The sequence below is a fragment of the Phytophthora ramorum genome (genome assembly GCF_020800215.1).
Source record: "Phytophthora ramorum isolate Pr-102 chromosome Unknown Phyram_PR-102_s0007, whole genome shotgun sequence".
NCBI classification, from domain to species: domain Eukaryota; phylum Oomycota; class Peronosporomycetes; order Peronosporales; family Peronosporaceae; genus Phytophthora; species Phytophthora ramorum.
The window spans coordinates 1,928,324-1,950,893 of NW_027150653.1; the positions used below are offsets into that span (position 1 = coordinate 1,928,324).

General features: G+C 50.2%; 10 protein-coding genes across 10 annotated transcripts; 8 read left to right on the forward strand and 2 right to left on the reverse strand.

Annotated features, from left to right (window-relative positions):
• Window positions 1-488: 488 nt before the first annotated feature.
• On the forward strand, window positions 489-1,040 carry KRP23_8600 (uncharacterized protein; the record flags this gene model as incomplete). The annotated part of the gene is made up of 2 exons (XM_067894058.1): window positions 489-520; window positions 617-1,040. 2 exons carry the CDS (start codon window positions 489-491, stop codon window positions 1,038-1,040), a joined length of 456 nt encoding a protein of 151 aa, XP_067743529.1.
• A 58-nt stretch (window positions 1,041-1,098) lies between these two features.
• Window positions 1,099-1,814, forward strand: KRP23_8601 (uncharacterized protein; the record flags this gene model as incomplete). The annotated part of the gene is made up of 2 exons (XM_067894059.1): window positions 1,099-1,543; window positions 1,606-1,814. 2 exons carry the CDS (start codon window positions 1,099-1,101, stop codon window positions 1,812-1,814), a joined length of 654 nt encoding a protein of 217 aa, XP_067743530.1.
• A 141-nt stretch (window positions 1,815-1,955) lies between these two features.
• KRP23_8602 (uncharacterized protein) lies at window positions 1,956-2,715 on the forward strand (the record flags this gene model as incomplete). The annotated part of the gene is made up of 5 exons (XM_067894061.1): window positions 1,956-2,118; window positions 2,177-2,224; window positions 2,300-2,409; window positions 2,476-2,600; window positions 2,670-2,715. 5 exons carry the CDS (start codon window positions 1,956-1,958, stop codon window positions 2,713-2,715), a joined length of 492 nt encoding a protein of 163 aa, XP_067743531.1.
• A 206-nt stretch (window positions 2,716-2,921) lies between these two features.
• On the reverse strand, window positions 2,922-3,788 carry KRP23_8603 (uncharacterized protein; the record flags this gene model as incomplete). Its single annotated transcript, XM_067894062.1, has 1 exon — window positions 2,922-3,788. One exon carries the CDS (start codon window positions 3,786-3,788, stop codon window positions 2,922-2,924), a length of 867 nt encoding a protein of 288 aa, XP_067743532.1.
• Window positions 3,789-4,550: 762 nt separating this feature from the next.
• KRP23_8604 (uncharacterized protein) lies at window positions 4,551-5,252 on the forward strand (the record flags this gene model as incomplete). The annotated part of the gene is made up of 1 exon (XM_067894063.1): window positions 4,551-5,252. The coding sequence occupies one exon, from the start codon at window positions 4,551-4,553 to the stop codon at window positions 5,250-5,252; it is 702 nt and encodes a 233-aa protein (XP_067743533.1).
• Window positions 5,253-5,594: 342 nt separating this feature from the next.
• KRP23_8605 (Ubiquitin-conjugating enzyme E2 8) lies at window positions 5,595-6,504 on the forward strand (the record flags this gene model as incomplete). Its single annotated transcript, XM_067894064.1, has 6 exons — window positions 5,595-5,638; window positions 5,747-5,829; window positions 5,900-6,014; window positions 6,093-6,145; window positions 6,213-6,341; window positions 6,416-6,504. 6 exons carry the CDS (start codon window positions 5,595-5,597, stop codon window positions 6,502-6,504), a joined length of 513 nt encoding a protein of 170 aa, XP_067743534.1.
• Window positions 6,505-6,742: 238 nt separating this feature from the next.
• On the reverse strand, window positions 6,743-8,721 carry KRP23_8606 (Pre-mRNA-splicing factor CWC25; the record flags this gene model as incomplete). The annotated part of the gene is made up of 4 exons (XM_067894065.1): window positions 6,743-6,857; window positions 6,930-7,400; window positions 7,899-8,557; window positions 8,671-8,721. The coding sequence occupies 4 exons, from the start codon at window positions 8,719-8,721 to the stop codon at window positions 6,743-6,745; spliced, it is 1,296 nt and encodes a 431-aa protein (XP_067743535.1).
• Window positions 8,722-8,916: 195 nt separating this feature from the next.
• KRP23_8607 (uncharacterized protein) lies at window positions 8,917-11,021 on the forward strand (the record flags this gene model as incomplete). Its single annotated transcript, XM_067894066.1, has 5 exons — window positions 8,917-9,126; window positions 9,206-9,250; window positions 9,365-9,891; window positions 10,865-10,915; window positions 11,000-11,021. 5 exons carry the CDS (start codon window positions 8,917-8,919, stop codon window positions 11,019-11,021), a joined length of 855 nt encoding a protein of 284 aa, XP_067743536.1.
• A 2,174-nt stretch (window positions 11,022-13,195) lies between these two features.
• On the forward strand, window positions 13,196-20,984 carry KRP23_8608 (uncharacterized protein; the record flags this gene model as incomplete). The annotated part of the gene is made up of 5 exons (XM_067894067.1): window positions 13,196-16,825; window positions 17,792-17,924; window positions 18,918-19,460; window positions 19,532-20,364; window positions 20,442-20,984. 5 exons carry the CDS (start codon window positions 13,196-13,198, stop codon window positions 20,982-20,984), a joined length of 5,682 nt encoding a protein of 1,893 aa, XP_067743537.1.
• A 103-nt stretch (window positions 20,985-21,087) lies between these two features.
• On the forward strand, window positions 21,088-22,528 carry KRP23_8609 ([Fructose-bisphosphate aldolase]-lysine N-methyltransferase, chloroplastic; the record flags this gene model as incomplete). The annotated part of the gene is made up of 3 exons (XM_067894068.1): window positions 21,088-22,083; window positions 22,156-22,253; window positions 22,342-22,528. The coding sequence occupies 3 exons, from the start codon at window positions 21,088-21,090 to the stop codon at window positions 22,526-22,528; spliced, it is 1,281 nt and encodes a 426-aa protein (XP_067743538.1).
• Between the last annotated feature and the right edge of the window lie 42 nt (window positions 22,529-22,570).

Genomic DNA, 22,570 nt, shown 5'->3' on the forward strand with positions numbered 1-22,570 from the left:
GTGAACGGTGAGTTCATTTTAGAAGGCACGGGCAACTACAGCAAGGCCGCGTTCAATGGAGCCCGCCATGCAGAGACGTTTCAGACGACCACGGATCAGGAGCACGTTGATTCCATCAAGCGCGAGTTCGAGCAGCTTTGGGATGAAGGACGGGTGCTTCAATGGGCCTCGAGGCGTACTGCTTGCGTCATGTACTTGGGGGAGGACGAGGACGAAACAAAGTACCCATCGGGAGAGCAGGACGAAGACGAGGACGCAACGATGTGCTACTTGAGAGAGGAGAACGAGGAAGAGGAAGAAACGAAAATGAACCCCCCGGGAGAGCAGGACGAGAACGTTGTTGAATTGTAAAATGTGGCTGAACGTGCGCGCCATTGTTCAGCAGATGCCCATGAGCGAAGTCAACGAAGGCATTGTTATGATGCGTGAGGGCCGTGGTGACGGTTTATACTAGGGACTCAAAGTACACGCCGGGCTCGCAAAATCGGATGAGTACGGGGCGAGGTGCCGTCTTCAACAGGTAGCGTGTCAGCGCGTAGCCGACCTGGCGGGTGCTATCGTCGCCCGCTGCCGTCACGGTTGTGGACCACTTCCACCCGTTCGTGGTGTCGGCCAGTAAATCTATTGCGTTCACGGACTCGCTGACGGTGTTCAACACGTTCCTGGGTCTCATCATCTCCTTCCGCTTGAACTCCGCTTTCACGCAGTGGCGAGCGGGGATGGTGACAATTGGGGCGCTGTCCGAAGTGGCTCGGGACATCGTCGGCTCTGGTTGCGCCTACGTGAGCACAACCATCAAAGAGGAAACGACGGAGCTCGATGCCGAAGACGTACACGATAACACGCACGTTGAAGAACCATTGAAGGATGAAGACGAGTCCAAACATCTCGCCCTCAAGGGGCTCCAGCCCATTTCGCGAGATACACTGGAGAAGTGCACGTTCTTCACGGAGCTGAGGCGGCTGGTGTTTCTGTACATTGCCATCGTGTCGCGGCCGCGATGGAATCGACAAGCTCAAGGACACTGGAGTCTTAACTGATGCCGAGTACGACGAGCTGTACGCGTGTGGATCCGAGCACAAGAAGCCGAGCGAGGACATGAACTCGTTTTGTGATCTAGTGCGCCGCACTCCTCACAAGCTGCGTGCGACGATCACCGAACTCTGGTTGAAGCGATTGGTGCAGGTTGCTACCAACTGCGGTCATCTAACGCCGGGTAATGCCAGCAGCTTGCAAAGCAAGATTTCCCAGTTGCCCAATCTGTACACAACGGTATTCCACATCGCCAACGTCCCGATCTTGTTCAACTACATGCAGTACCTGCAGTTCCTCCTCGGTGCGTACATGTTGCTCTACACCTTTGTCATTGTGCCGAACTCGGGGCTGTACACGCCGATTTGGGTGTTTCTGTGGGGGACCTTCCTCTTCATGGCCGAAGAAATCACCATGGAGATCGAATGCCCCTTTGGTCTGGACGCCAACGACATCGACTTGGAGGAGAGACTGTTGCAGATTGAGGAAGAGCTCACGGTGCTGATTCGAAGTCAATATTACTTCATCACGGGCGGCGCAAGTCTCTGTTTCACTGGCGGGTACTGGTGCCAGTTTCAAAGCCAGAGATCATCAAGTCGTTTTCCTTCCATCAAGGCCGCCTATCTCGCTCTAACACCACTACGGTGCAGGAACACATGCTGCCCGAGATCAACGAGTTCACTTCGCTGATCCAAGACCCAGTACATGCTAAGATCTCTGCGAGAAAGAACACGCACACGACGAACATCCAGGGATACGGCTCAATGGCTAATGTGGCCTAGATCAACCGACCGAGAAGCTAAAGGCTTCCATTCGATGTCTTCCAAGCTTTACGTTGCCTATAACTTCAACATGTCCTTCTCCGAGTATTGTGCCAAGATGTGTACATTATGCACCGTACAAGTGTTAGTAGTCAGTAATAAATGCTGCAGCGGGTGTTGGCTCGGGAGAAAGTGGACGAGCGTCAGCGGGCGCTGTTTCGCGCTAGCGGTATCATCACGCAGCGCCACTTGCTGCAGCGCCCTCTGTGGGATGTCGCCCATGCTGTGGACTTGTCGGTTCGAGAGACGGAGGTCTGGTTACCAAGTAATTCGCCACTTCGTGAATGTATCATTCTCACGGATTGCGACTTTTACTTGTGCAGGAATTGATCGCAAAACTTTCGATTCGACTGGCACCAGCATGTCGTTCGGTAGCGTCAAGTCCCAAGTTCAACTGCAAAACAAATGATACTGCAACGGTTTGCTGCTAACCAACTCTGGGTCAGGCCTTCGACCTCTTTCTGGAAAGTGCCAATCACCCGATGTTCCTGCGGACAGGACTGACGAGCATCGACCAGGCTCTGAATGGGGGACTCCACTGTCGAGCCCTGTCGAGGTGCAAAGCTACAGTTGTAGATTGAGGTGGATGTACTTGTAGCTGACGAGATGCTGTTGTGAATAGTTTGTGGGCACGGCTGGAATCGGCAAGAGTCAAGTCGCTATGACACTTGCAGTGATGTGCGCAATAGACTACCCAGACAACAGCGTCATGTTTTTCGACGTTGAACTCAACTTTAGTGCCAAACGGTTGGTTCGCATGTTGCAAGACGATTCGTTGGAGCTTTTGTTGCTGCCGCTAATGTTTGTTGTTGATAGTTTGCTTGCAATTACCGTTTGTTTGGACTTTAAACTCGCTCGCTGATTATGACGAGCGTATCCTAAATTCAGGCTCCCTATGTCGTGGATGATCGCCAGCCTTCATCTCGAAGGGTGTAGACTAAAGCCTTGGCTGGAAGGTATCCACCGCTGTGCTGTCAGTAGAACTACACGCGCAAAAAAATAAAACGATTTTAGATTACGAGCAAACTGTGGATAAACTGTTTCCACTTTAAACTGACTTCTGAGTACTCATGTGATGAGCTCAGCGCGGGAACGAGGCCTAGATGCCATGGGATCCGAGGTTGACGACGAGGTGGGGGTGATCGGTTCCGCTGTGAGCAGGGCGTGCGTCTCATCAGCGTGCATCGTCTCGTTAGACCAATCGGCTTCAAACGCCAGGTTGGACAGCGACGCTTTGAGGTCTTCATCGTCGTCGCTTGTCTCCTCTGTTCCGACGTCGTCTAGACCGCTGTGAGTCATCGAAAAATTGGGGTGGCGGTGCTTCAGCTCTAACGGCACGATAGAAGTGAAGCTAGTCGGGGAGAGACAGCTATTTTCAAACTCCATAAACATCAAGTCATCGTCATCTTCCATAGGAAACGGCGCCACTGCGAGCGAGGCAATGCCTGATGACAGCGACGAGCCAGTGTGCTGCGAAGGATTCCTAAGCACGGAGCTGAACTCGTCCTCGGAGAGCACGAAGCTGGACGAGTCGGCAAAATGGCTAAGAGGACTGCTGAGGCTACGGATTGTGTCGATGCAGCGCATCATGCGCAGCGTGAGGGGGATAGTCGAGAGTTGAATCCACAACTGCGTGCTCGAGTTGTTCAGTATCCGCACCACCATGCGCATTTGCTTCATCGGGTTGAACGCCAAGCCGCCGCCGCTGTTGCCGATTTGCTGGGCCCGCTGAAAATCCTTGAGCTTTTCAGCGTCCCCGACCGCTAGAAACTGGAACAGGTTGCCACCGTAGAGATCCGCCGCGTCTTCGGCGCCGAACTCAGGCGCGCACGTGTCTGCCACGAAGATGAACTCACCCGACGGGAGGCAGTAGGCGATCCGCTTGCCGTGCGGCACCTGGTAGAGCTCCAGCAGCGTGACGGAGCCCAGCCCCATAGCGGTCGGTAAAAGTAGTCAAGTCACGCCGTGACGTCCGTAGTTGACGGGCTAGCCAGTCAGCGCGTGGTGCAATTAAGCACTTGGGAGGTGACTGAATCTGGCCCGAGTCCTGGACACCGGCCTTTTGACCACTTCGGTTCAAACTTGGCGAGAAGCAATAGGAAAATAACCGAGTGAGTGGATCGAATGCCCAGCAACCTCGACCAGTATAAGAACCGGCAGAGAGATTGACACTGACAGACAGCTCACGCTAATGATAGCTTCCTGACGACTGGAACCCCAAAAGCGGAATGGAGTGTGGCGGTGGGTTTGGGCGATGAGAGCGAGGAGGACGTCCTGGTGCTGGCTGGCACTGTTGCGAACTGCGGACTTTTTGGTCAAGCTGCAAGGCGGCACCGCGGTTGAAGTCCACTCGATCGGATCCCATTGGCGACGCGAAAGACGAACCAGATTTCAGCGTGTTGGATCGACGCCGGAACCCTGCGGTTTTCGATGGAAGCGATAGCGATAGGGTATGGATTTAAACAGACGCAGTTTGCGTTATATTTGCTGGTTTTGTAACCGAGCAGCAGCGATCGAAATGGACAGGGTTAAAACAAAATGCAGGCAGCGCAAGTCGCTCGTTGAACTTGCACTGCCGCTGCTGACGTGCTCCTGGCACAGTGTACCCTTTAAGCTCTCTCTGATTGGTCGAAAAACACATATTTCAACCAATCGTGCGTGACCAGCCTATTTGATGAAGGCCTCATCGGCAGTGGAATGGCATCGGATGAGGAAGCGGTTGCTGCGGCGGCCCCGGTGGACGATCACGAGTATCCCGTGGTGCTGGGCGAGTCGCTGACGGGGAGTGCAGATGCAGATGACGAACAGCAACATCATAGCAACGTGTTCGCGTCCTTCGGGTACGAATTCCAGCCCGCGTCGGTGGACAAGAGCACGCTAGGCCTCGTTAGCGTGGACGGATCCAGCGGCGTGCAGGTGCTCATGGGCTCATCCGCCGGTGCGCCGGGCGGCGTGGGCTTCAAGGGCAAACTGGTGGAGCACAAGGAGACAGACTGCCTGCTGATTTTCGACGGCTCCGGCTTCCGTCTCGAGCGCTGCCCATTTTCCTGCATGCAGTTGCGCCACGTGCGTGCCCCTACTACTCGCCGGCGTGTGAGAATCCAGCTTGAGCAAGAAAGCGGCAGTGCTGCAAAAGTAGCAGCAGCAGGACCGACGGATGCCGGCTCGCCAGCTTCATCGACAACAGGCAAGGGGCCGGTGGGCAAGTCAAAGGCCTCCGGAGGCAAGCGTCCTATAGGAAAACCGAAGTCCTCCGGAAATAAACGATCAGTTGGGAGGCCAAGGGGCTCCACCGGAGTGAAGCGCCCTCTGGGCAGGCCCAAGGGGTCCACCAAGGCGGCAATGGCTGCCAAGAAAGCTCGGCTAGAAGCTGCTAGTAATACAATCTGCGAGATGTGACTTGCGCGTGATTCATTTGCACGAAACTTCTGGAGGTGTCGACAATACGAGTTGTTCGACAATCGCACTCGGACATTTCAGCTAGAGCGCTACTACGGAACCTGGTGTGCGACACACTAAATAGTTCGTTGAGAAGGCGCAGACATCTGAGAATAACGGGAGGGTACTCGCCCCCATACAAACGGCAAGTAAAATCAGGTAGGTGACACCTCAAGTGTGGGGTCAGTTTTCTCGCTTCTTCAAAGTGAAGAACGTTGGCCGCAGCAAACCTCCCCAGCAGTCGCGAAGAAGGACGGAAGCGAGCCCGGCAACCCAGCCGCATACACACCGAGAGCCTCCAGCATGAGCAAATCCAACAAGCGACGCGAGACGGACGTCATGAAGCTGTGCGTGTCCTTTGGGCGTTTACCATCGATAAAACAGTTAGAAACGTGTCTGAAAAGTGATCTCGCAAACCTGCAACTGTGCGTGCTACCATTTTTGCTTGCGTGCAGCATGATGAGCGACTATGAGGTGCACCTGACGGACGAGACTAAGACCAGCGACCTCGACATCAAGTTTAACGGCCCGAAAGACAGTGCGTGTGCGGCTTTTTGTGCCGGGGCTCTCTTTCTTCTAACGGCGCTTCTTGGGTTGTGTGTGAGCAGCACCATACGAAGGAGGCTCCTGGAAGATCCATGTGACGCTACCAAAGGACTACCCGTTCAAGTCGCCATCCATCGGCTTCATGAACCGCATCTACCACCCCAATGTGGATGAAACGTGCGATTGCACGCTGCGCGATAAACAGAAGAGAGAGAGAGGAGCTGACTGTGGGTGATATCGTGTGTTCACTGTCAGGTCGGGGTCGGTCTGCCTGGACGTGATCAACCAAACCTGGAGCCCGATGTTCGGTAAGAAGATATTGTGGTTGTTGTGCTCTTGAAAAAAGTCTCATGCTGAAGCTATCTGTGTTCACAGAGCTGGTCAACATTTTCGACGTGTTCATCCCTCAACTTCTCCGCTACCCGAACCCAAGCGACCCACTAAACGGCGAGGCCGCGTCGCTGCTCATGAAGGACGCCGAGTCGTACAATAGAAAAGTGAAAGGTGCGCTGGTTGCAGCTACTGGTTGACATGGGAGCTCCGAATACTGACTTGAATTTTCCTTGTTTTCTATACAGAGTATGTGCGCAACTACGCTTCGCAGCCCATCGAGATGGGTCGTGAGGATGAAGACAGCGATGTCAGTGATATGAGCGACATTGAGTAGTACTCGTGCATAAGCACCGACACTCGACAGTAGACCGACCGATCTGGCGGAAGCCAACTTGCGTTTCTGCCCTGATTTTATCCGCTGCATGGTCGAATGTTTCATTTCGTTATTCCTCTCCATGTCGTAACAAAAAGAAAGGAATGGCGATTTTCATTGTTTTTACTGGCCAGCGTCTCGCTCCTGTGCTTCGTGAATGCTATGAAAATGCATCGGTACCAACACCTTTGCAATTTGACTACTTGGAGAGGAAATTAGAAGCGTCAGCCTTCCTCTGAATGTAGTGGGCATTTCTGCGAAGACGGTCGCTCATGTTGCTCTCGCCATCCAGATACGCCTCCGAATGCAGTTTCCTACACCATCGTAAAGCCACAGAACAGTTAGTCGTAAGTAGAGGAATTGATGCAAAAGGATCGATACCTCACCTGAGAAACTCTGGGTTGCTGGTTGCAGACTCTTTTTCCTGTTTGTCTTGGTTCCGGGTTGCGCGCTTAACAATGTAGTCATCGCGCTGTTTGGCATCCTCCACCATTTGTTGCGCCATACGCTTTTTTTCCTCGTCAGTCAGAGCGCGGGACTCCCCACGAGAGGTATTCCCCAGCTTACGACGACGGTCCTCTTCCTCGAGGCGTTTAGCCTCACGAGCCTTTGCCAAGTACTTGGCGTTGGGTCCCAATGACGTCTTATCAACATCTTTGGATTCCACCGCCCCCCCTTTGCTGATGAGGCCGTACTTGCCCTCGGTATCAAGAGGCTTGCGCCTTGATCCTGATTCCTTGTCGTGTTGGACTTGACGACCATCAATCACATCTCTCGCCCGGTCGTGCGACAAATCGCGGCGCCGACTACCTCGTTCACGCCGCGAAGGGCTGAACTCGCGCAAGTTCTCACGGGGACTGCGAGAGTGACGGCTGTCACGATGATCAGCTGGGCTACGTGAGCGACTTCTTCCTCGACGATCTCGATCACATCGATTTGAACCCCACCTATGTTCGCGTGGTGGTGGTGTTCTGCTGCGGTGACCCATCGAGCGATGGCTCGATCGAGAAGGAGGCCTATCGCGACCAAAGTTGTCACAGCCCTGAGCGCTACGACTACGACCGCGTCCTCTCGGCTCACGGTGACGAGGGCTTCGGCTTCGGCTTCGGCTTCGACTGCGGAATCGATGTTGTTGAGCAGGACTTACGCTACGTTGGTCCCGAGGCGAACTTCTACCTCGTCGGCGCTCACCCGTGTATTGATCTGGTTTCGAACGACCTGGATGGTGGCGGATTGGACTGCGTTCGCGACGTTCTGCTTCATGCTTGGTGTGACGCGACTGACTACGCTCATGTTTACTACCGTGGCGAGCAGGACCCGGCGACCTAGTCCTGCTTTGCGATCGTGATGCAGACCTCTCTTTCTCACGCTCGCGACCTTGCTTCGAAGAATAATCTTGGTGGCGGTGTGGCGTCTTCTCTTTCTCCTCATCTCCGGTGACGTCACTTTCATCTTCGCCGTGCTTTCGTTTTTTTTTCAGTCGACGCTTTTCCTCTCGCCACGCGTGCCTTTTCTCCTTCTTCGCAGCCTTCTTCGCTTTCTTGTGAGCCTTCTTGTCCTTCTTCAAGCGGTCCACCTCAGCCTTAATTCTGTTCATCTTGACAGGATTCTTCAGAACCTGTTCACGTGCAGCCTGCTGTCTCTTGCGAATCAGCATCATCGGGTCCTCATTCAACCGTTGGAACGTGTCATTGGCCGGCAACGCACTCTTGGTCAGCGCCAACGAGCCATATTTGGTGGTAGTGCTCAAGTCCAAATCCCCTTTTGCAGCCTTCTCATCCTCGCCCTTGTACTCTTTGCCCAGCAAAAACTCCTCCGCCGTCTTCTCCCGAGAGGCTGACGGCCCTTCGTACATCCAATCGAGACGCTCCACCGCCGCCGACTTGTCACCCCGCGCCGCCTGCAGCTGCCGGAGCTCCTGCAGCTGCCGCTCCTCCTCAATGTTCTTGCGCAGCTCCGCGACCTTCTCCTCCGCCGCGTGCTTCTGCTCGGCGATCCAGACCTTCTCCACATTCTGCAGACAAAAAAGAGAGGGAACACGGTCAGTTTTACAGACCAAAATCAGCTCGAGAATGCTCATTCCACGCAGCGGGAGACTAGGTAATAAGCGCAACCGGCGCTACCTACACGTAGATTGGCTGTATGCCAGCTCTTCTTCGACAGGAACGCTAACGACATGGCCGACGCTCCTTCCCCTCAGCGAAAGCGGCTCTTGTACGTATTTTACTGTCGTGATTAATTCCTTGCCAACTAGTGTGGCGCACACCAACCAAAGTATTTTGGTATGTCGTGTACAGTACCGCCCAAATTCGGTATTTTCGAGTGGACCACACACTGCAAACGAGCAGCCCAATTCCGCTCTCACTCTCGATCATGGAAGGTCGCGGACTCCAAGAAACCGATGGAGTGCGCCGCTCCGGAGGGATCGCGGGGCGCCAGGTGCCTCTGGAGATGGGGAAAGTGCGTGTCGGAGGCTCCGGGAGGCCTGTGCCTGCGTTGTTCTCCGCTGTGGCCTCAAGTCGCACTGTAACTTCGTCGCGAGAACCTGCAGCATCCGCCTTCTCTCCTCGCGTGACCGTACAAGTGTGTTATTTTGTCTGTTTCATGGTATTCGTGGTGCAGTTGTTAATACGTTGGTCTTGTGTTTGCGTATTGCACGTAGCCGCGTCTGCGGAGCCCCTCCCTTCGGAAAGAGGAGCTCTCGAAGGTGCGGAAAGAGATGAAAGCTGTGTGGATTCTTACCTTTATGAGGGATGCTGTGTATTAGCAACTTGCTGTATTAACTGTTGCCACTTACTAGACTGTTGTTCGGGTATCGCAGGAGTCACCCGGCTCTCGTTTTCAAGTGCCTTATCCTTTGAGTGCTCGTTTTCCTCAAACCCAAGACACGAAAAATCGGTCAACAATGGACGAGTTTGCAGTTCCATCGAATGAGAGGAGAGGCTCATACAGAAGGGAAACGGAGTTGTCAATGTCTGCAGACGGTATGGAACCTGAATGGTCCAAGCATGTTGTGCACAACTCGCAGGTCCGAATACGAGAGGCTACAAGTGTCGTGCAGGAGCGGCAGAGCAGTGCAAATGACTTTGCTAGTGGAGGTATTGCGAGTGACTCGGCAGTTGATTTGATTCCAAATTCACCAAAGGGGGAGAAAGAAAAAACATTGATGGAGAAGAAGATGGTGTCTTCCCGTTCAAAAGATACGAACACAGTGGAGGCACAGAGCCGAAAGGTGCTAGTACTCCCCACAACAGGCGCTGGTGCGGGTACGTTCGTGTCGAGTATGCCCTCTTTGACAAAACTGCAAAGTTCTTTCACCGCAAGGGAGTTGGCATTATTTACACAACGGTTAGATACAACGGGGCCAGAGGGTAAAGTCCAAACGCGGTATCACGTAGCTTCACATCCTCGTTCAGCGACAGTTTTGGCTGCATCCCCTGAAACCATACAAGCACCAGGGTGCAACGGTAAAACAGCGGAAAAGGCTCACAAGCGGTCATTGCCATCGTCTACTCGTCGTTATGAGGCTACCAGCGCATTGAAAAGCGAAAATGGTCAGATAGAGTCATCGTGGAGACAGGTAGACACATCGATTGAGCATATTTACGAGGACCCGTCAATCGACATGGTACAGCTTCACTTATTGCACAGTCACCACACAGCTACTGGACACAAGAAAAGGAAGATGGTGGAACGAGAGCGAGTTCTTGCCGCTGCATCTGGGCTTCGCGAAAATCAGAGTGAGGAACAGCGACGTCAGGAGCAGGTACAACAACGGAAGTTGCAGATTCAGAAAATGTCCGAGGCGGTACGCTTACAGAATCAAAGAGCTGTTCAAGTGAGATCAGTGCGCTCGGTAGGATCGAATGATCGGCGTGTGAAGTCTGGACGGCGCTCTGAAATTGAACGTACTTTGCCAGAACGAAAGCCTCCTGTCCCGCGATTGAGTGGTAATGAAAAGCAACAGCAGCCAAAGAGAAGAAGGCGACCTATAAAGGAAATGCCTGATTCTCAAGGAGCTGTTAGTGCGACTATATTGATGGGCTCGACATCGAATGTGAGTACGAGCCCTAACCAATTGGAAAGCCAAACTGATGCAAAAGACCCCACGATAACCAAGTCAGAACCTGTGGACCATCAGCCTGTAAAACGGAGGCCTCTAACAACGACACCGCGTCAATCGAAAAAGAAAGAGAAGCAGGGTGTTTCGACACTTCAAGTTGGCGTTGAAGCGGCAATTCAGGCTAGAGAAGAACGCAGAGCAATTGCTCGTGAGTACATGCAGCTGCAGAAACATAGTCGTCGAATCTGGAGTGCACAGGCAAAAGAACAATCTCAACTCGAGCGAGAAAAGCGACAACAGCAACTGGAGGTACGATAGTAGGCTACTCTGTCTCATGGTGGTCAAATTGCATCTGCTCCACTGACTGTCGTGTAATACGGTGTAATGGTACAGTTATTGGAGGCTACTCGACTGAAAAATCTACGCTTATCAAAAAAGAAAGCAAAGCAGCCCGAAAAGCAGGAAGTCCTTAATCACTTGTTGCCAGGCAACTCTTCGCCAGCTTCTGTAACTACGTCTATTATCTGTAGTAGCTCGACCCTGGAGGATATCAATACTGGTGTCTTTACCAAACCTGCAGAAATACCAGACGGCAGCGACAGTGACAAGGAGCTGGTTCTTGATGAGCCGCATCTGGACAGTGAAAATGATCAAGCGATTGGAAATCTTAAACTCACTGGACACTTGGTTGATCACGACGTGAGAATTCTAAACGCACACGAGCAGCGTGGTGGCAGTCCACTGCCAAAAGCAGAACAATTCACAGAATCTGCTGATCGAGTTCGGAAGTTATTCCAGCTGAGAGAAAAGGCAGCAACTCTTTCGGCCCGGTTGAGTGGATTAAGAAATCGAACGGCTACTACTGAAGTTGTGGTACCAATAGACGATGTGTTTGAGCATGACGGTATTGCTGATCTCGGTGCAAGCAACACGAGCCCGTCTGCAGGGGGCGAGCGTCAAACCTTAACTCGTGATTCAGGCAATGCCGCACTTCCCAATATTGAAGAACTTCAATTTGGGTCTGAATATATAAACGGCCAAGAGGAAGAACAGAGCGACAGCCATGAAAGTGTTCATGGTAGTGAGAGGAGAAGTGAAGTGGCTGATGACGGAAGTAATGTTTCAGCACGTGTGTACAGTGTTGACGAAATTGCTGATTGTCTAGAAAATCAACGGAGCGGCTCGAAGGGAGAAGAAGATGATGACGGGGAAGCAAGATTGGAATTATCAAGAAACCGGCAAGTTATGCTGCAAAGTGAGGAGTTTATCATCGCATCAGATAATGACGGAGTTTACGATGACAATGAAGGCGGGGATATTGACGTTCGATCAATTGGCGTTTACAATATTGGGGTGGGGTGGCAGCAGCAAAACAAAGCTGTGGAACCGGTTTCTGAACCAAAACGCATCATAAGATCGGTCTCAGCGAACTCTTCAAGTTCATTGTCGTCGGATGCGTCACCACCTTCGCCATCTTCTACAATTTTACGACGAGCCCAATTGTGTGCACGAACGAATGAAAATTCTGACGACGAGAAGGGAAGCATCGAGGGGGTATTTGAAGTGGCGTTTAACGAGCAACTGAAAAATAGGCTCTACTCGTCTGAATCTGCTACAGTAGTTGATGGTGTGACGAATGAAGCACAAATCCCATATTATCGAGAGGAGGGCGAAGTGGGCATGCGAAGCGCTTCCGATTCTAATTCTGATCAAGATCGAGGCTATAAACGTGTTATTGAGCCGACGTCACAAACATTTTTTTTCTCGACAAGTAGAGCTGTTTCGCACGGACATGCTCAGCATGACGGTGGGTCTAGCAAATCCGATGCAGCTTTGATGCGACTTATCCGGGAGACCGACGATTCTTTGAGTGTTATAAACCGAGAAGCAAAGAAGCTGTTCTACGAACAACGTGAAAAGTCGGAGCGTGAGAAAGAGAAGGAGTTGCAGAAGCGAATAGAAGCGGAAAAACAAGAGTTGCTCAGAAAGGATATGGCACTAAAGGCGGTTATGGCTTCTTTGAATGTTGCGGACTCGGATAGCGTCGGAGATGGTTCTGAAAGTGACATTGGCATACACTATGACGACGAGAACGAGATGCAATCATCACAGTACAAACGGTTGGAGGAAATAATTGATGAAGTTGAAAAAGAACGAGCCAGAGGAAAAGAGGAGGTTGGCTATTTGTTGGATGATGATGACCTTCATACAGATGAATCTGATCATCAAATTTATTTGGAACGACAGCAAGCGCAATATCATGAAACCGAACGACACATACAGCAACAAGAAGGTGTATCTGTTTCGCTCTCGTCCCCAGCTTTTTGGGACAAATTGGTTTCAGAATCTACTGGCAACGAGCTCGAAAAGCATCCTGGTCAAGAGAAGTTTTATAAACCACGCGTTCAGATCGATAAATCAGAGCTCATTGCTCAACGAGAATCCCGACTTCGTGAGGACGACGAGCAACTGCCGGATCACATCGATAGTCCACCTCGCATACATTCTCCGAGAACGCTCTCGAGGAGACTCATGGCAGCTGTGGATTATCAAGAAGCAATACATGAGGCCCATATGCAGTTATCGACGATGGAGCACGCTCACGAGCTGGAAGCAGTACAAGCAGAAACGATAACGCTCGCGCATGCCTTTAACGAAGAGATGGAGCACAATGCTACGACTCATAAACTTGCGCTGGACCACGCTACGTTGGAGAAGAAGTTTGATGGTGATATGCATGAGGTGCTGCAACAACTGAAGAGCATTCGGCAGGCGGAGGAACAGGAGCAAATAGCCAATAAAACTCAGATGGAGCAAGAACTGAGGTTGGCCAGCTTACGTGAATGTAGCGTTCAGACAGAAGTCTCACAACGCGCAGATGCTGCGACTTCTGCAGCGCTGTTCGTCGATACGTCTACATCACCCGTCCTATTTCTTGTTGATGCAGGTGTACAGCATGACGCAACCGAGCGAAAAATAGAAGAACCTTTTTCCGCTGTCGATGTCAACAACGATTTGGAATACGCAAGTGATGAGGATGAGGATTCATACGAGGAGACATTTGAAAAGGAGAGTCAAGTGCGAGTAGTGTTGCAAACTCGCGATAACGAAAGCACTTCTGAAGTGCCATCCTATGAAGAATCACCGGCACATTATCCACGCGAGATCGAGGAAGAAAATGAGAGTGAAATTCAGTCGTTACCTTCACATAGAGAGGTAAAAGACAGCTTTGATGAATCGTATACGGTAACGAGTATAGTGGAGCAAAGCTTTGCTGGTGCAAGTATGTTGGCAAGTGTAGTGGAATCGACTATTGATGATGAGATGAACGAAAATCACCCCAACGAAGCTCGCGAAAACAATGGCGACGCGTCAGCATCTATGGACTACGAAGACGATTTTGAGGCGTCGTCCCCCAAAATGAGAGAGGTGCGCGGTCAAATCCACCACAAAGCTACTGTTGAAGAAAATATTGAGGATGAACTACATGTAGAAGCATCTGGGAGCATTCACAACAATGGATATGGTGAAGACATCGAAGAGGAGGCTGATGCAAGTGTGCTGGCAAGTGTAGTGGAATCGACTATTGATGATGAGATGAACGAAAATCACCCCAACGAAGCTCGCGAAAACAATGGCGACGCGTCAGCATCTATGGACTACGAAGACGATTTTGAGGCGTCGTCCCCCAAAATGAGAGAGGTGCGCGGTCAAATCCACCACAAAGCTACTGTTGAAGAAAATATTGAGGATGAACTACATGTAGAAGCATCTGGGAGCATTCACAACAATGGATATGGTGAAGACATCGAAGAGGAGGCTGATGCAAGTGTGCTGGCAAGTGTAGTGGAATCGACTATTGATGATGAGATGAACGAAAATCACCCCAACGAAGCTCGCGAAAACAATGGCGACGCGTCAGCATCTATGGACTACGAAGACGATTTTGAGGCGTCGTCCCCCAAAATGAGAGAGGTGCGCGGTCAAATCCACCACAAAGCTACTGTTGAAGAAAATATTGAGGATGAACTACATGTAGAAGCATCTGGGAGCATTCACAACAATGGATATGGTGAAGACATCGAAGAGGAGGCTGATGCAAGTGTGCTGGCAAGTGTAGTGGAATCGACTATTGATGATGAGATGAACGAAAATCACCCCAACGAAGCTCGCGAAAACAATGGCGACGCGTCAGCATCTATGGACTACGAAGACGATTTTGAGGCGTCGTCCCCCAAAATGAGAGAGGTGCGCGGTCAAATCCACCACAAAGCTACTGTTGAAGAAAATATTGAGGATGAACTACATGTAGAAGCATCTGGGAGCATTCACAACAATGGATATGGTGAAGACATCGAAGAGGAGGCTGATGCAAGTGTGCTGGCAAGTGTAGTGGAATCGACTATTGATGATGAGATGAACGAAAATCACCCCAACGAAGCTCGCGAAAACAATGGCGACGCGTCAGCATCTATGGACTACGAAGACGATTTTGAGGCGTCGTCCCCCAAAATGAGAGAGGTGCGCGGTCAAATCCACCACAAAGCTACTGTTGAAGAAAATATTGAGGATGAACTACATGTAGAAGCATCTGGGAGCATTCACAACAATGGATATGGTGAAGACATCGAAGAGGAGGCTGATGCAAGTGTGCTGGCAAGTGTAGTGGAATCGACTATTGATGATGAGATGAACGAAAATCACCCCAACGAAGCTCGCGAAAACAATGGCGACGCGTCAGCATCTATGGACTACGAAGACGATTTTGAGGCGTCGTCCCCCAAAATGAGAGAGGTGCGCGGTCAAATCCACCACAAAGCTACTGTTGAAGAAAATATTGAGGATGAACTACATGTAGAAGCATCTGGGAGCATTCACAACAATGGATATGGTGAAGACATCGAAGAGGAGGCTGATGCAAGTGTGCTGGCAAGTGTAGTGGAATCGACTATTGATGATGAGATGAACGAAAATCACCCCAACGAAGCTCGCGAAAACAATGGCGACGCGTCAGCATCTATGGACTACGAAGACGATTTTGAGGCGTCGTCCCCCAAAATGAGAGAGGTGCGCGGTCAAATCCACCACAAAGCTACTGTTGAAGAAAATATTGAGGATGAACTACATGTAGAAGCATCTGGGAGCATTCACAACAATGGATATGGTGAAGACATCGAAGAGGAGGCTGATGCAAGTGTGCTGGCAAGTGTAGTGGAATCGACTATTGATGATGAGATGAACGAAAATCACCCCAACGAAGCTCGCGAAAACAATGGCGACGCGTCAGCATCTATGGACTACGAAGACGATTTTGAGGCGTCGTCCCCCAAAATGAGAGAGGTGCGCGGTCAAATCCACCACAAAGCTACTGTTGAAGAAAATATTGAGGATGAACTACATGTAGAAGCATCTGGGAGCATTCACAACAATGGATATGGTGAAGACATCGAAGAGGAGGCTGATGCAAGTGTGCTGGCAAGTGTAGTGGAATCGACTATTGATGATGAGATGAACGAAAATCACCCCAACGAAGCTCGCGAAAACAATGGCGACGCGTCAGCATCTATGGACTACGAAGACGATTTTGAGGCGTCGTCCCCCAAAATGAGAGAGGTGCGCGGTCAAATCCACCACAAAGCTACTGTTGAAGAAAATATTGAGGATGAACTACATGTAGAAGCATCTGGGAGCATTCACAACAATGGATATGGTGAAGACATCGAAGAGGAGGCTGATGCAAGTGTGCTGGCAAGTGTAGTGGAATCGACTATTGATGATGAGATGAACGAAAATCACCCCAACGAAGCTCGCGAAAACAATGGCGACGCGTCAGCATCTATGGACTACGAAGACGATTTTGAGGCGTCGTCCCCCAAAATGAGAGAGGTGCGCGGTCAAATCCACCACAAAGCTACTGTTGAAGAAAATATTGAGGATGAACTACATGTAGAAGCATCTGGGAGCATTCACAACAATGGATATGGTGAAGACATCGAAGAGGAGGCTGATGCAAGTGTGCTGGCAAGTGTAGTGGAATCGACTATTGATGATGAGATGAACGAAAATCACCCCAACGAAGCTCGCGAAAACAATGGCGACGCGTCAGCATCTATGGACTACGAAGACGATTTTGAGGCGTCGTCCCCCAAAATGAGAGAGGTGCGCGGTCAAATCCACCACAAAGCTACTGTTGAAGAAAATATTGAGGATGAACTACATGTAGAAGCATCTGGGAGCATTCACAACAATGGATATGGTGAAGACATCGAAGGGGAGGTTGGCCAGAAAGAAGATGATATTGACAGTGAAAATGAGGAAAGTGTTCATTATTCTGCTGAATTTGAAGAGGCGTCTCGGAGTGATTCAAGGAGTACCACGAAGTCGTTTCTTAGGAGGCCATTGACAGACACTCATGACCTGAAGATTGAAGTACCTGATCAAATTGAAGCTTCTTTTCGTCCGCTAGACAATCCGGAGCTGACCGCTTCGGAGACCGCGGATAACATTACAGCAGCATATCTCATTGATCTTGAGCGGCGCAAGCAAGCCGAAGAATCGCTGCTCAACCTTCGCTTACAAACTATTGAACGAAAATTCCATCATGAAGAAAAGCATCTTGAGAAAGCTGGTGGAAACAACCAGTCGGACTTACGAACAGTTCACGAATTGAAGATACGCAAAGAGACCTTGACGATTGCGTTTTTCGCGGAAAAGGCTAATATTGAAAGCCTGAAGGCTGCGTCAACTGCGCGATATTATCAAGATCTACTTATATTTAGGTCTCTCTCACTAGATTGGCCAAATGTTATGAGGCATACGAGCGAGAGTGGAAAAGGTGATGACATTTACTCAGAGCGCAGAAGTACTAGTACTTCACAATCTCCTGCTATCGTATTTTCCTCTTTCCATCTAGCACCAGTCAAAACTTCGACCCACATTGATGCAGAAACAAGTATTTCAACGCGCCATGCTGAAGAGTACAAATATAAGTTTGCGTCCGATCCTGAAAGTGTCCGTGGGGGTGTCGTCAGCGAAACAAAAAACGAGGAGGGTGGCGAAATTGCCGAGTCGAGGTCAACTCTTTCTGAGCACTTGGCGGTTACTGACGGAAGTAGTAAACCTAGCAAGCTGTCCGATTCGTCAGAGGTAACCAGAGAGGAAGTCGAAGACGAAGGCATATCACAGTATATGAAGGAGGAAGTGGAACAATATGAAGACGACTTTGTCTCGATGGGTGAAGATACTGCTGCGCGAAAGACCACAGTCATTATCGATATTGAAGTAGCTGAAAGCGATCAGATTGCATTGCAGCAGACGTGTCCTATTCTAAAAGCAGCAATCGGCCAAGATACCAGGGCTGCTATTGTTACTGATGGAAATGGGTTAAGTGATGATTTACCGATGAATCCCCAAAATGCTCCTGCATCTTCAATAATGAGTAAGCTTTTTGGAAAGAAGAATATTTTGGACAAACCTTCAGTAGATGGATCCGATGAAGAATATGAAGTTGAGTCGTTTGAAGAAGAGCAACATGGAAGTTGTGCTGACAGTAACAAAAACGATGAGTCTACTAACTATGAGGCTGATAAAGTGAAGCAGGAACAGGGTGAACAGCAACAAGTTTATGAGTCAGTACGAGATTTGCTGCTTGGATTTGATTATGTCGAGAAGGTCCAAGTAGATGAACGTCAAAACTGTTCCCGAGCAGATTTATCACTATCCACTGCTAATTCTGGTCGAATTGGAGTGAGAGATGGCGGTTTGCTTTACGGGTACACCTACATTGAGGCTGTCGAGCCAATCAATTCCTACGTTGATGTGCCAATAGTAGCCGTACCGGTATTATCCATAGCAGTCGTTCAACGCACTAATGCTGGCAAGCGTGATCGCAGTGAATCAGAAGTTGAGGAGAACGGCATACGGACACAGACGGAAGAATCCCTTTGTGCGCTGAATGAAAAAAACGAAAAAGGGAATGTTGAAGGGAAATTGGCACCAGCACACTCACCCACGAAAGACCAGGATGGCATCGCGTCTAGTCAATCTGATGATGACAATTCAAAAGATGATAACAAGAGCTTTACTTTAATTACCCGGGATGACGACGTTCGGGCACCAGGGGCTAATGACACTATCATTTCTGGTGTACATCCTCCCATTTCTCAGGAAGAGGAAGGCAATGTTGTGATTCAACAAACGAGTACCGATCGACAAGGACCTGGGTTGGGAAATTATAACGTGGATTCTTCGTTATCTAGCCTACAGCAAGGTAGCGATTTACTCACTGAATACGCGTATGTCGAAATTGCAGACGCTGTGTTAGAAATGCAAGCAGAGTTGTCAACAATCGACCTACTGATCGACTTCGATTTCGTGGAAGTTGCAGAAACCGTCGACTTGCAGCCAGCAGATGAGATAAGAAGTCAGGAGTCGGATGAAATGGTAGAACTCCTCGACAACAATTGTGCTGACTATGAAACGTTTGAAGACTCTTCTATCACAGGATCTCTGCAGCGAAATGAGGAACACATGAACGAATCAACAAGTGTGGTCGATCATGTTGCTAACACTTTTACAAGTTCTAAATCGGGGTCTCGGACACCTTTAGAGGATACGACGACCGAAGATGAAGGAGCTCACGATAAAAGGAGATGCAATGAAGGGTCAAGAGAAGACCATGAGCATGCAGTAGAGATCGATGTGTTAGATTCAACCGAAGCTGGGGTCGCTGTCGATAAGGATGACACGTCACCGTTCCACAAAGCTCATCAATCTGTAGATTCTCCAGACGAAGCTGTTGCAGAGCGTGTAGCTTCCTTGTTGTATGCTGGCTTCTTCAAGACGCTGGAAGAAGGTACGACTCTATGAAAAAGATATGTGTGTGTTTGATGCGCTCACGTATGTGTTGTGCTGTGTGTCTCTTAGACATTGTGGCATCGATAATCTATAGAAGAAAAGTCCAAAGTCAGCCAGATGATCGAGAGCTCCATGGTCCAGAAAAGCTAAGGTTGTCACGCATGGAGGATGTCCCCCCGGCTTCATCCTTTAGCGATCTTGACAGTCCAGCAAACGAAGTCGGAAGTGAAAGTCTTGATTCCCGCTATACAACGGGTTGGAGTGTGAAGCAGACATCTGAGACCGTTCTCGTCGCATCATCGACCAAAATTGATACGCATAGCGAAGGCCCCAGTGATGGTGCCCCAGAGGAGAAAAAAATTGACGACAACGTAGTCAATGAACCACAACTTTCCTCTGTCAGTGAGAAAGGCCCCAACAAAAATCACCGTCTTGAAGACGATGTTGAAATACCTGGTGATTTTCCACCAATTGAAGAGCTTGCGCAAGGTTCTTGGGATGACTTTGGCTATGACGCAAGTATCGATGAATCGGCACGTGTTCTGGTATCAAGTGTCGAAAATGATGTGGAGCAAGAAATCGCAGCGATATATGCACCTGAGGTGTCTCAGAAACCAAGCTATTGCTCTGAGAAGGTAATGCAGAGCGAGCGTTGGGGGGATGCCATCTTTACCATTATCTTCGATGAAACCTTGAGCTCGGAGCTACGCCTTTGGTCTCTCCAAGAACCCGCAGACCCAGCTAAGAGCAGTCCACAATACGCTGCTAAATCTATTGGACCTTCTCCTCCAGTCAAACTGCCTCAAGGGTCAGCGAGGCACGCATCCATCCAGGACCCAAGAGTAAGGGATCGTGACCTAGTGGATCGCATTACGGGAAAGCTTGAAATCGTAAATGGAGAGGTACGTTTGGTGACGCCAAATTTACCACATCGGATGGTTACTTTTTTGCTAACTTACTCGTCAATAAATGTGAACAGATCCGGCTTCCGAGGTTTGACACTTTCGAGGTCGGAGGAGCTTCATCCACAGCGCGTGCTCTCTTCAAGACTATTGAAGATGTCGCTCGTAATTGCTTCAGCTCGACTCAACAATCTTCATCCACTCTCGATGACGCCTCGGTGCTCGCAGTGATTTATCGACACATCCAAGCTGAAGTTGATGAATTACTAGCGATCCGAGAGCAGTCCGAGCGCGAGCTAGAGCGGCAACTGAAGTTGCTTTCAGACGATTCAGAGACCGATGGTGGGCTCACCGGGGATATACTGCTGTCACAGAACTGCGTGGCGTCCAACGTGAGCAGCATCGTATCCAGAGTTCAATCGGAGCTCAGCCGGACAACTGAGGCGCTCTCCACTGCAGCCCGTCCCCCTCAGTCGGGACTGTTGCCACGTACGCCAATCTCCCGCGCCAAGAGCACCTCCATCCTGTCCTCACTGCAGATCCAGCAAGATCAAGAGCTGCAGCAGAGGATCACAGGCATGATACTCAGCGACCTGTTGAGTGGCGCCGGCCTGCCGTGAGAACACTTGCTGACGCGCTTGCGACCACCGGAATCTTCTGATAATTTATAGGTCTATGCGAACTGTAGAAAATGATATCGATTTCACATCCAGCCACTTTGAAATGAGCTCTCCTGTTGTCGTGACGGCGTTGCTGGAGTGGCTCGAGGCCCATGGAGTCACTGACAGCTTACTGGACATTCGATACCTGGGTAAGCTCGAAGGCCACGGCGTGTTCGCCAAGCAGCTGCTCCAGAGCGGTCAAGTGACGCTCCAAGTGCCATTCAAGCTGACCATGAACACCGAGTCGGCGGCCCAATCAGATCTTGCACCCGTGCTGCAGAAATACCCACAGATCCCTGCGGACGAGGTGCTGGCGCTGCACTTGATGCACGAGCGCAGCAAGGGCAAAGACTCGTTCTTCGCGCCGTTCATTGCATCACTGCCGACCACGTTCGACTTGCCTGCCTTTTGGTCGGAACAAGAGCTGAACGAGCTCAAAGGAACGAATGTGCTTCTACTTACTCAACTGATGAAGCAGCATCTCGAAAGGGACTTTGGGGACATTCACCAAGCTGTGGCGGAGGATTTCCCAGAGGTTTTCGCGTCACTGCCCACGCTGACACTTGAAGATTACATGTGGGCTATGAGCGTTATTTGGAGTCGAGCATTTGGTGTGAGCAAGGGCCAGACCTACTTTCGCGTGCTGTGTCCAGCGATGGATATGTTTAATCACGATGTGAGCTTGTTGAACCCACTGGACGATTTTATTTCGTTCGATGAGGAGAACCAGATGATGACACAACATGTATCAAAGAGCATGGCGGCCGGATGTTCATTGCAAATCAGTTACGGTCAATACTCGAATGCGAAGCTGCTGTATTCGTATGGGTTTGTTGCCCAGGAAAACTCTCGTCGAGCAGTGGACTTTTGGATGAAGATTCCGCCCACCGATCCTTACCTGAAGCTGAAACAGACTGTTCTCGACTCGAACAAGCTCACCAATCAGCAGACGTACGATTTCTGTGGGACCCTTTCCAGAAATAATGTCGACGAGCGCTTGCTGGCCACTCTGCGAGTGATCTTGATGAATGAGCAAGAAATTCGCCAGTACAAGAAGGTATGCATATCACCGATCGACGTAATCGAGATCTGATCAGTATTTTTGTCGTTTTTTCTTTCTTTCTAACAGGCATTTGAGTCATCCATTCTCAGCATTCGCAACGAATTGGCAGTGTATGAAAACTTGCAGAACACGTGCCGCCGAAAGTTGGCTAACTACCCGACGACGTACGTGCATTAATATTTCCCGCCTTAGTGGCTGCGTTATTATTCTAACGTATTGATTATTTTTACTGATGCAACTGAAACAATACAGACTCGAGGAGGACGAGGCAATTTTGGCAGAATCGGAGACCGAGTCAAACCCACGACTGTCATTTGCTGTTCGGGTGCGCCTTGAAGACAAGCAGGTGTTCACTGGCGTGATCGACACGCTTGAGCAGTGGAAGACAGCGCTAACAGCTAACCCTGAAACGTATCCTCCCAGCACCACACGATCGTAAAAAACTACATTAGCCGTCATCGTTATGACAACCTTTGTAGTG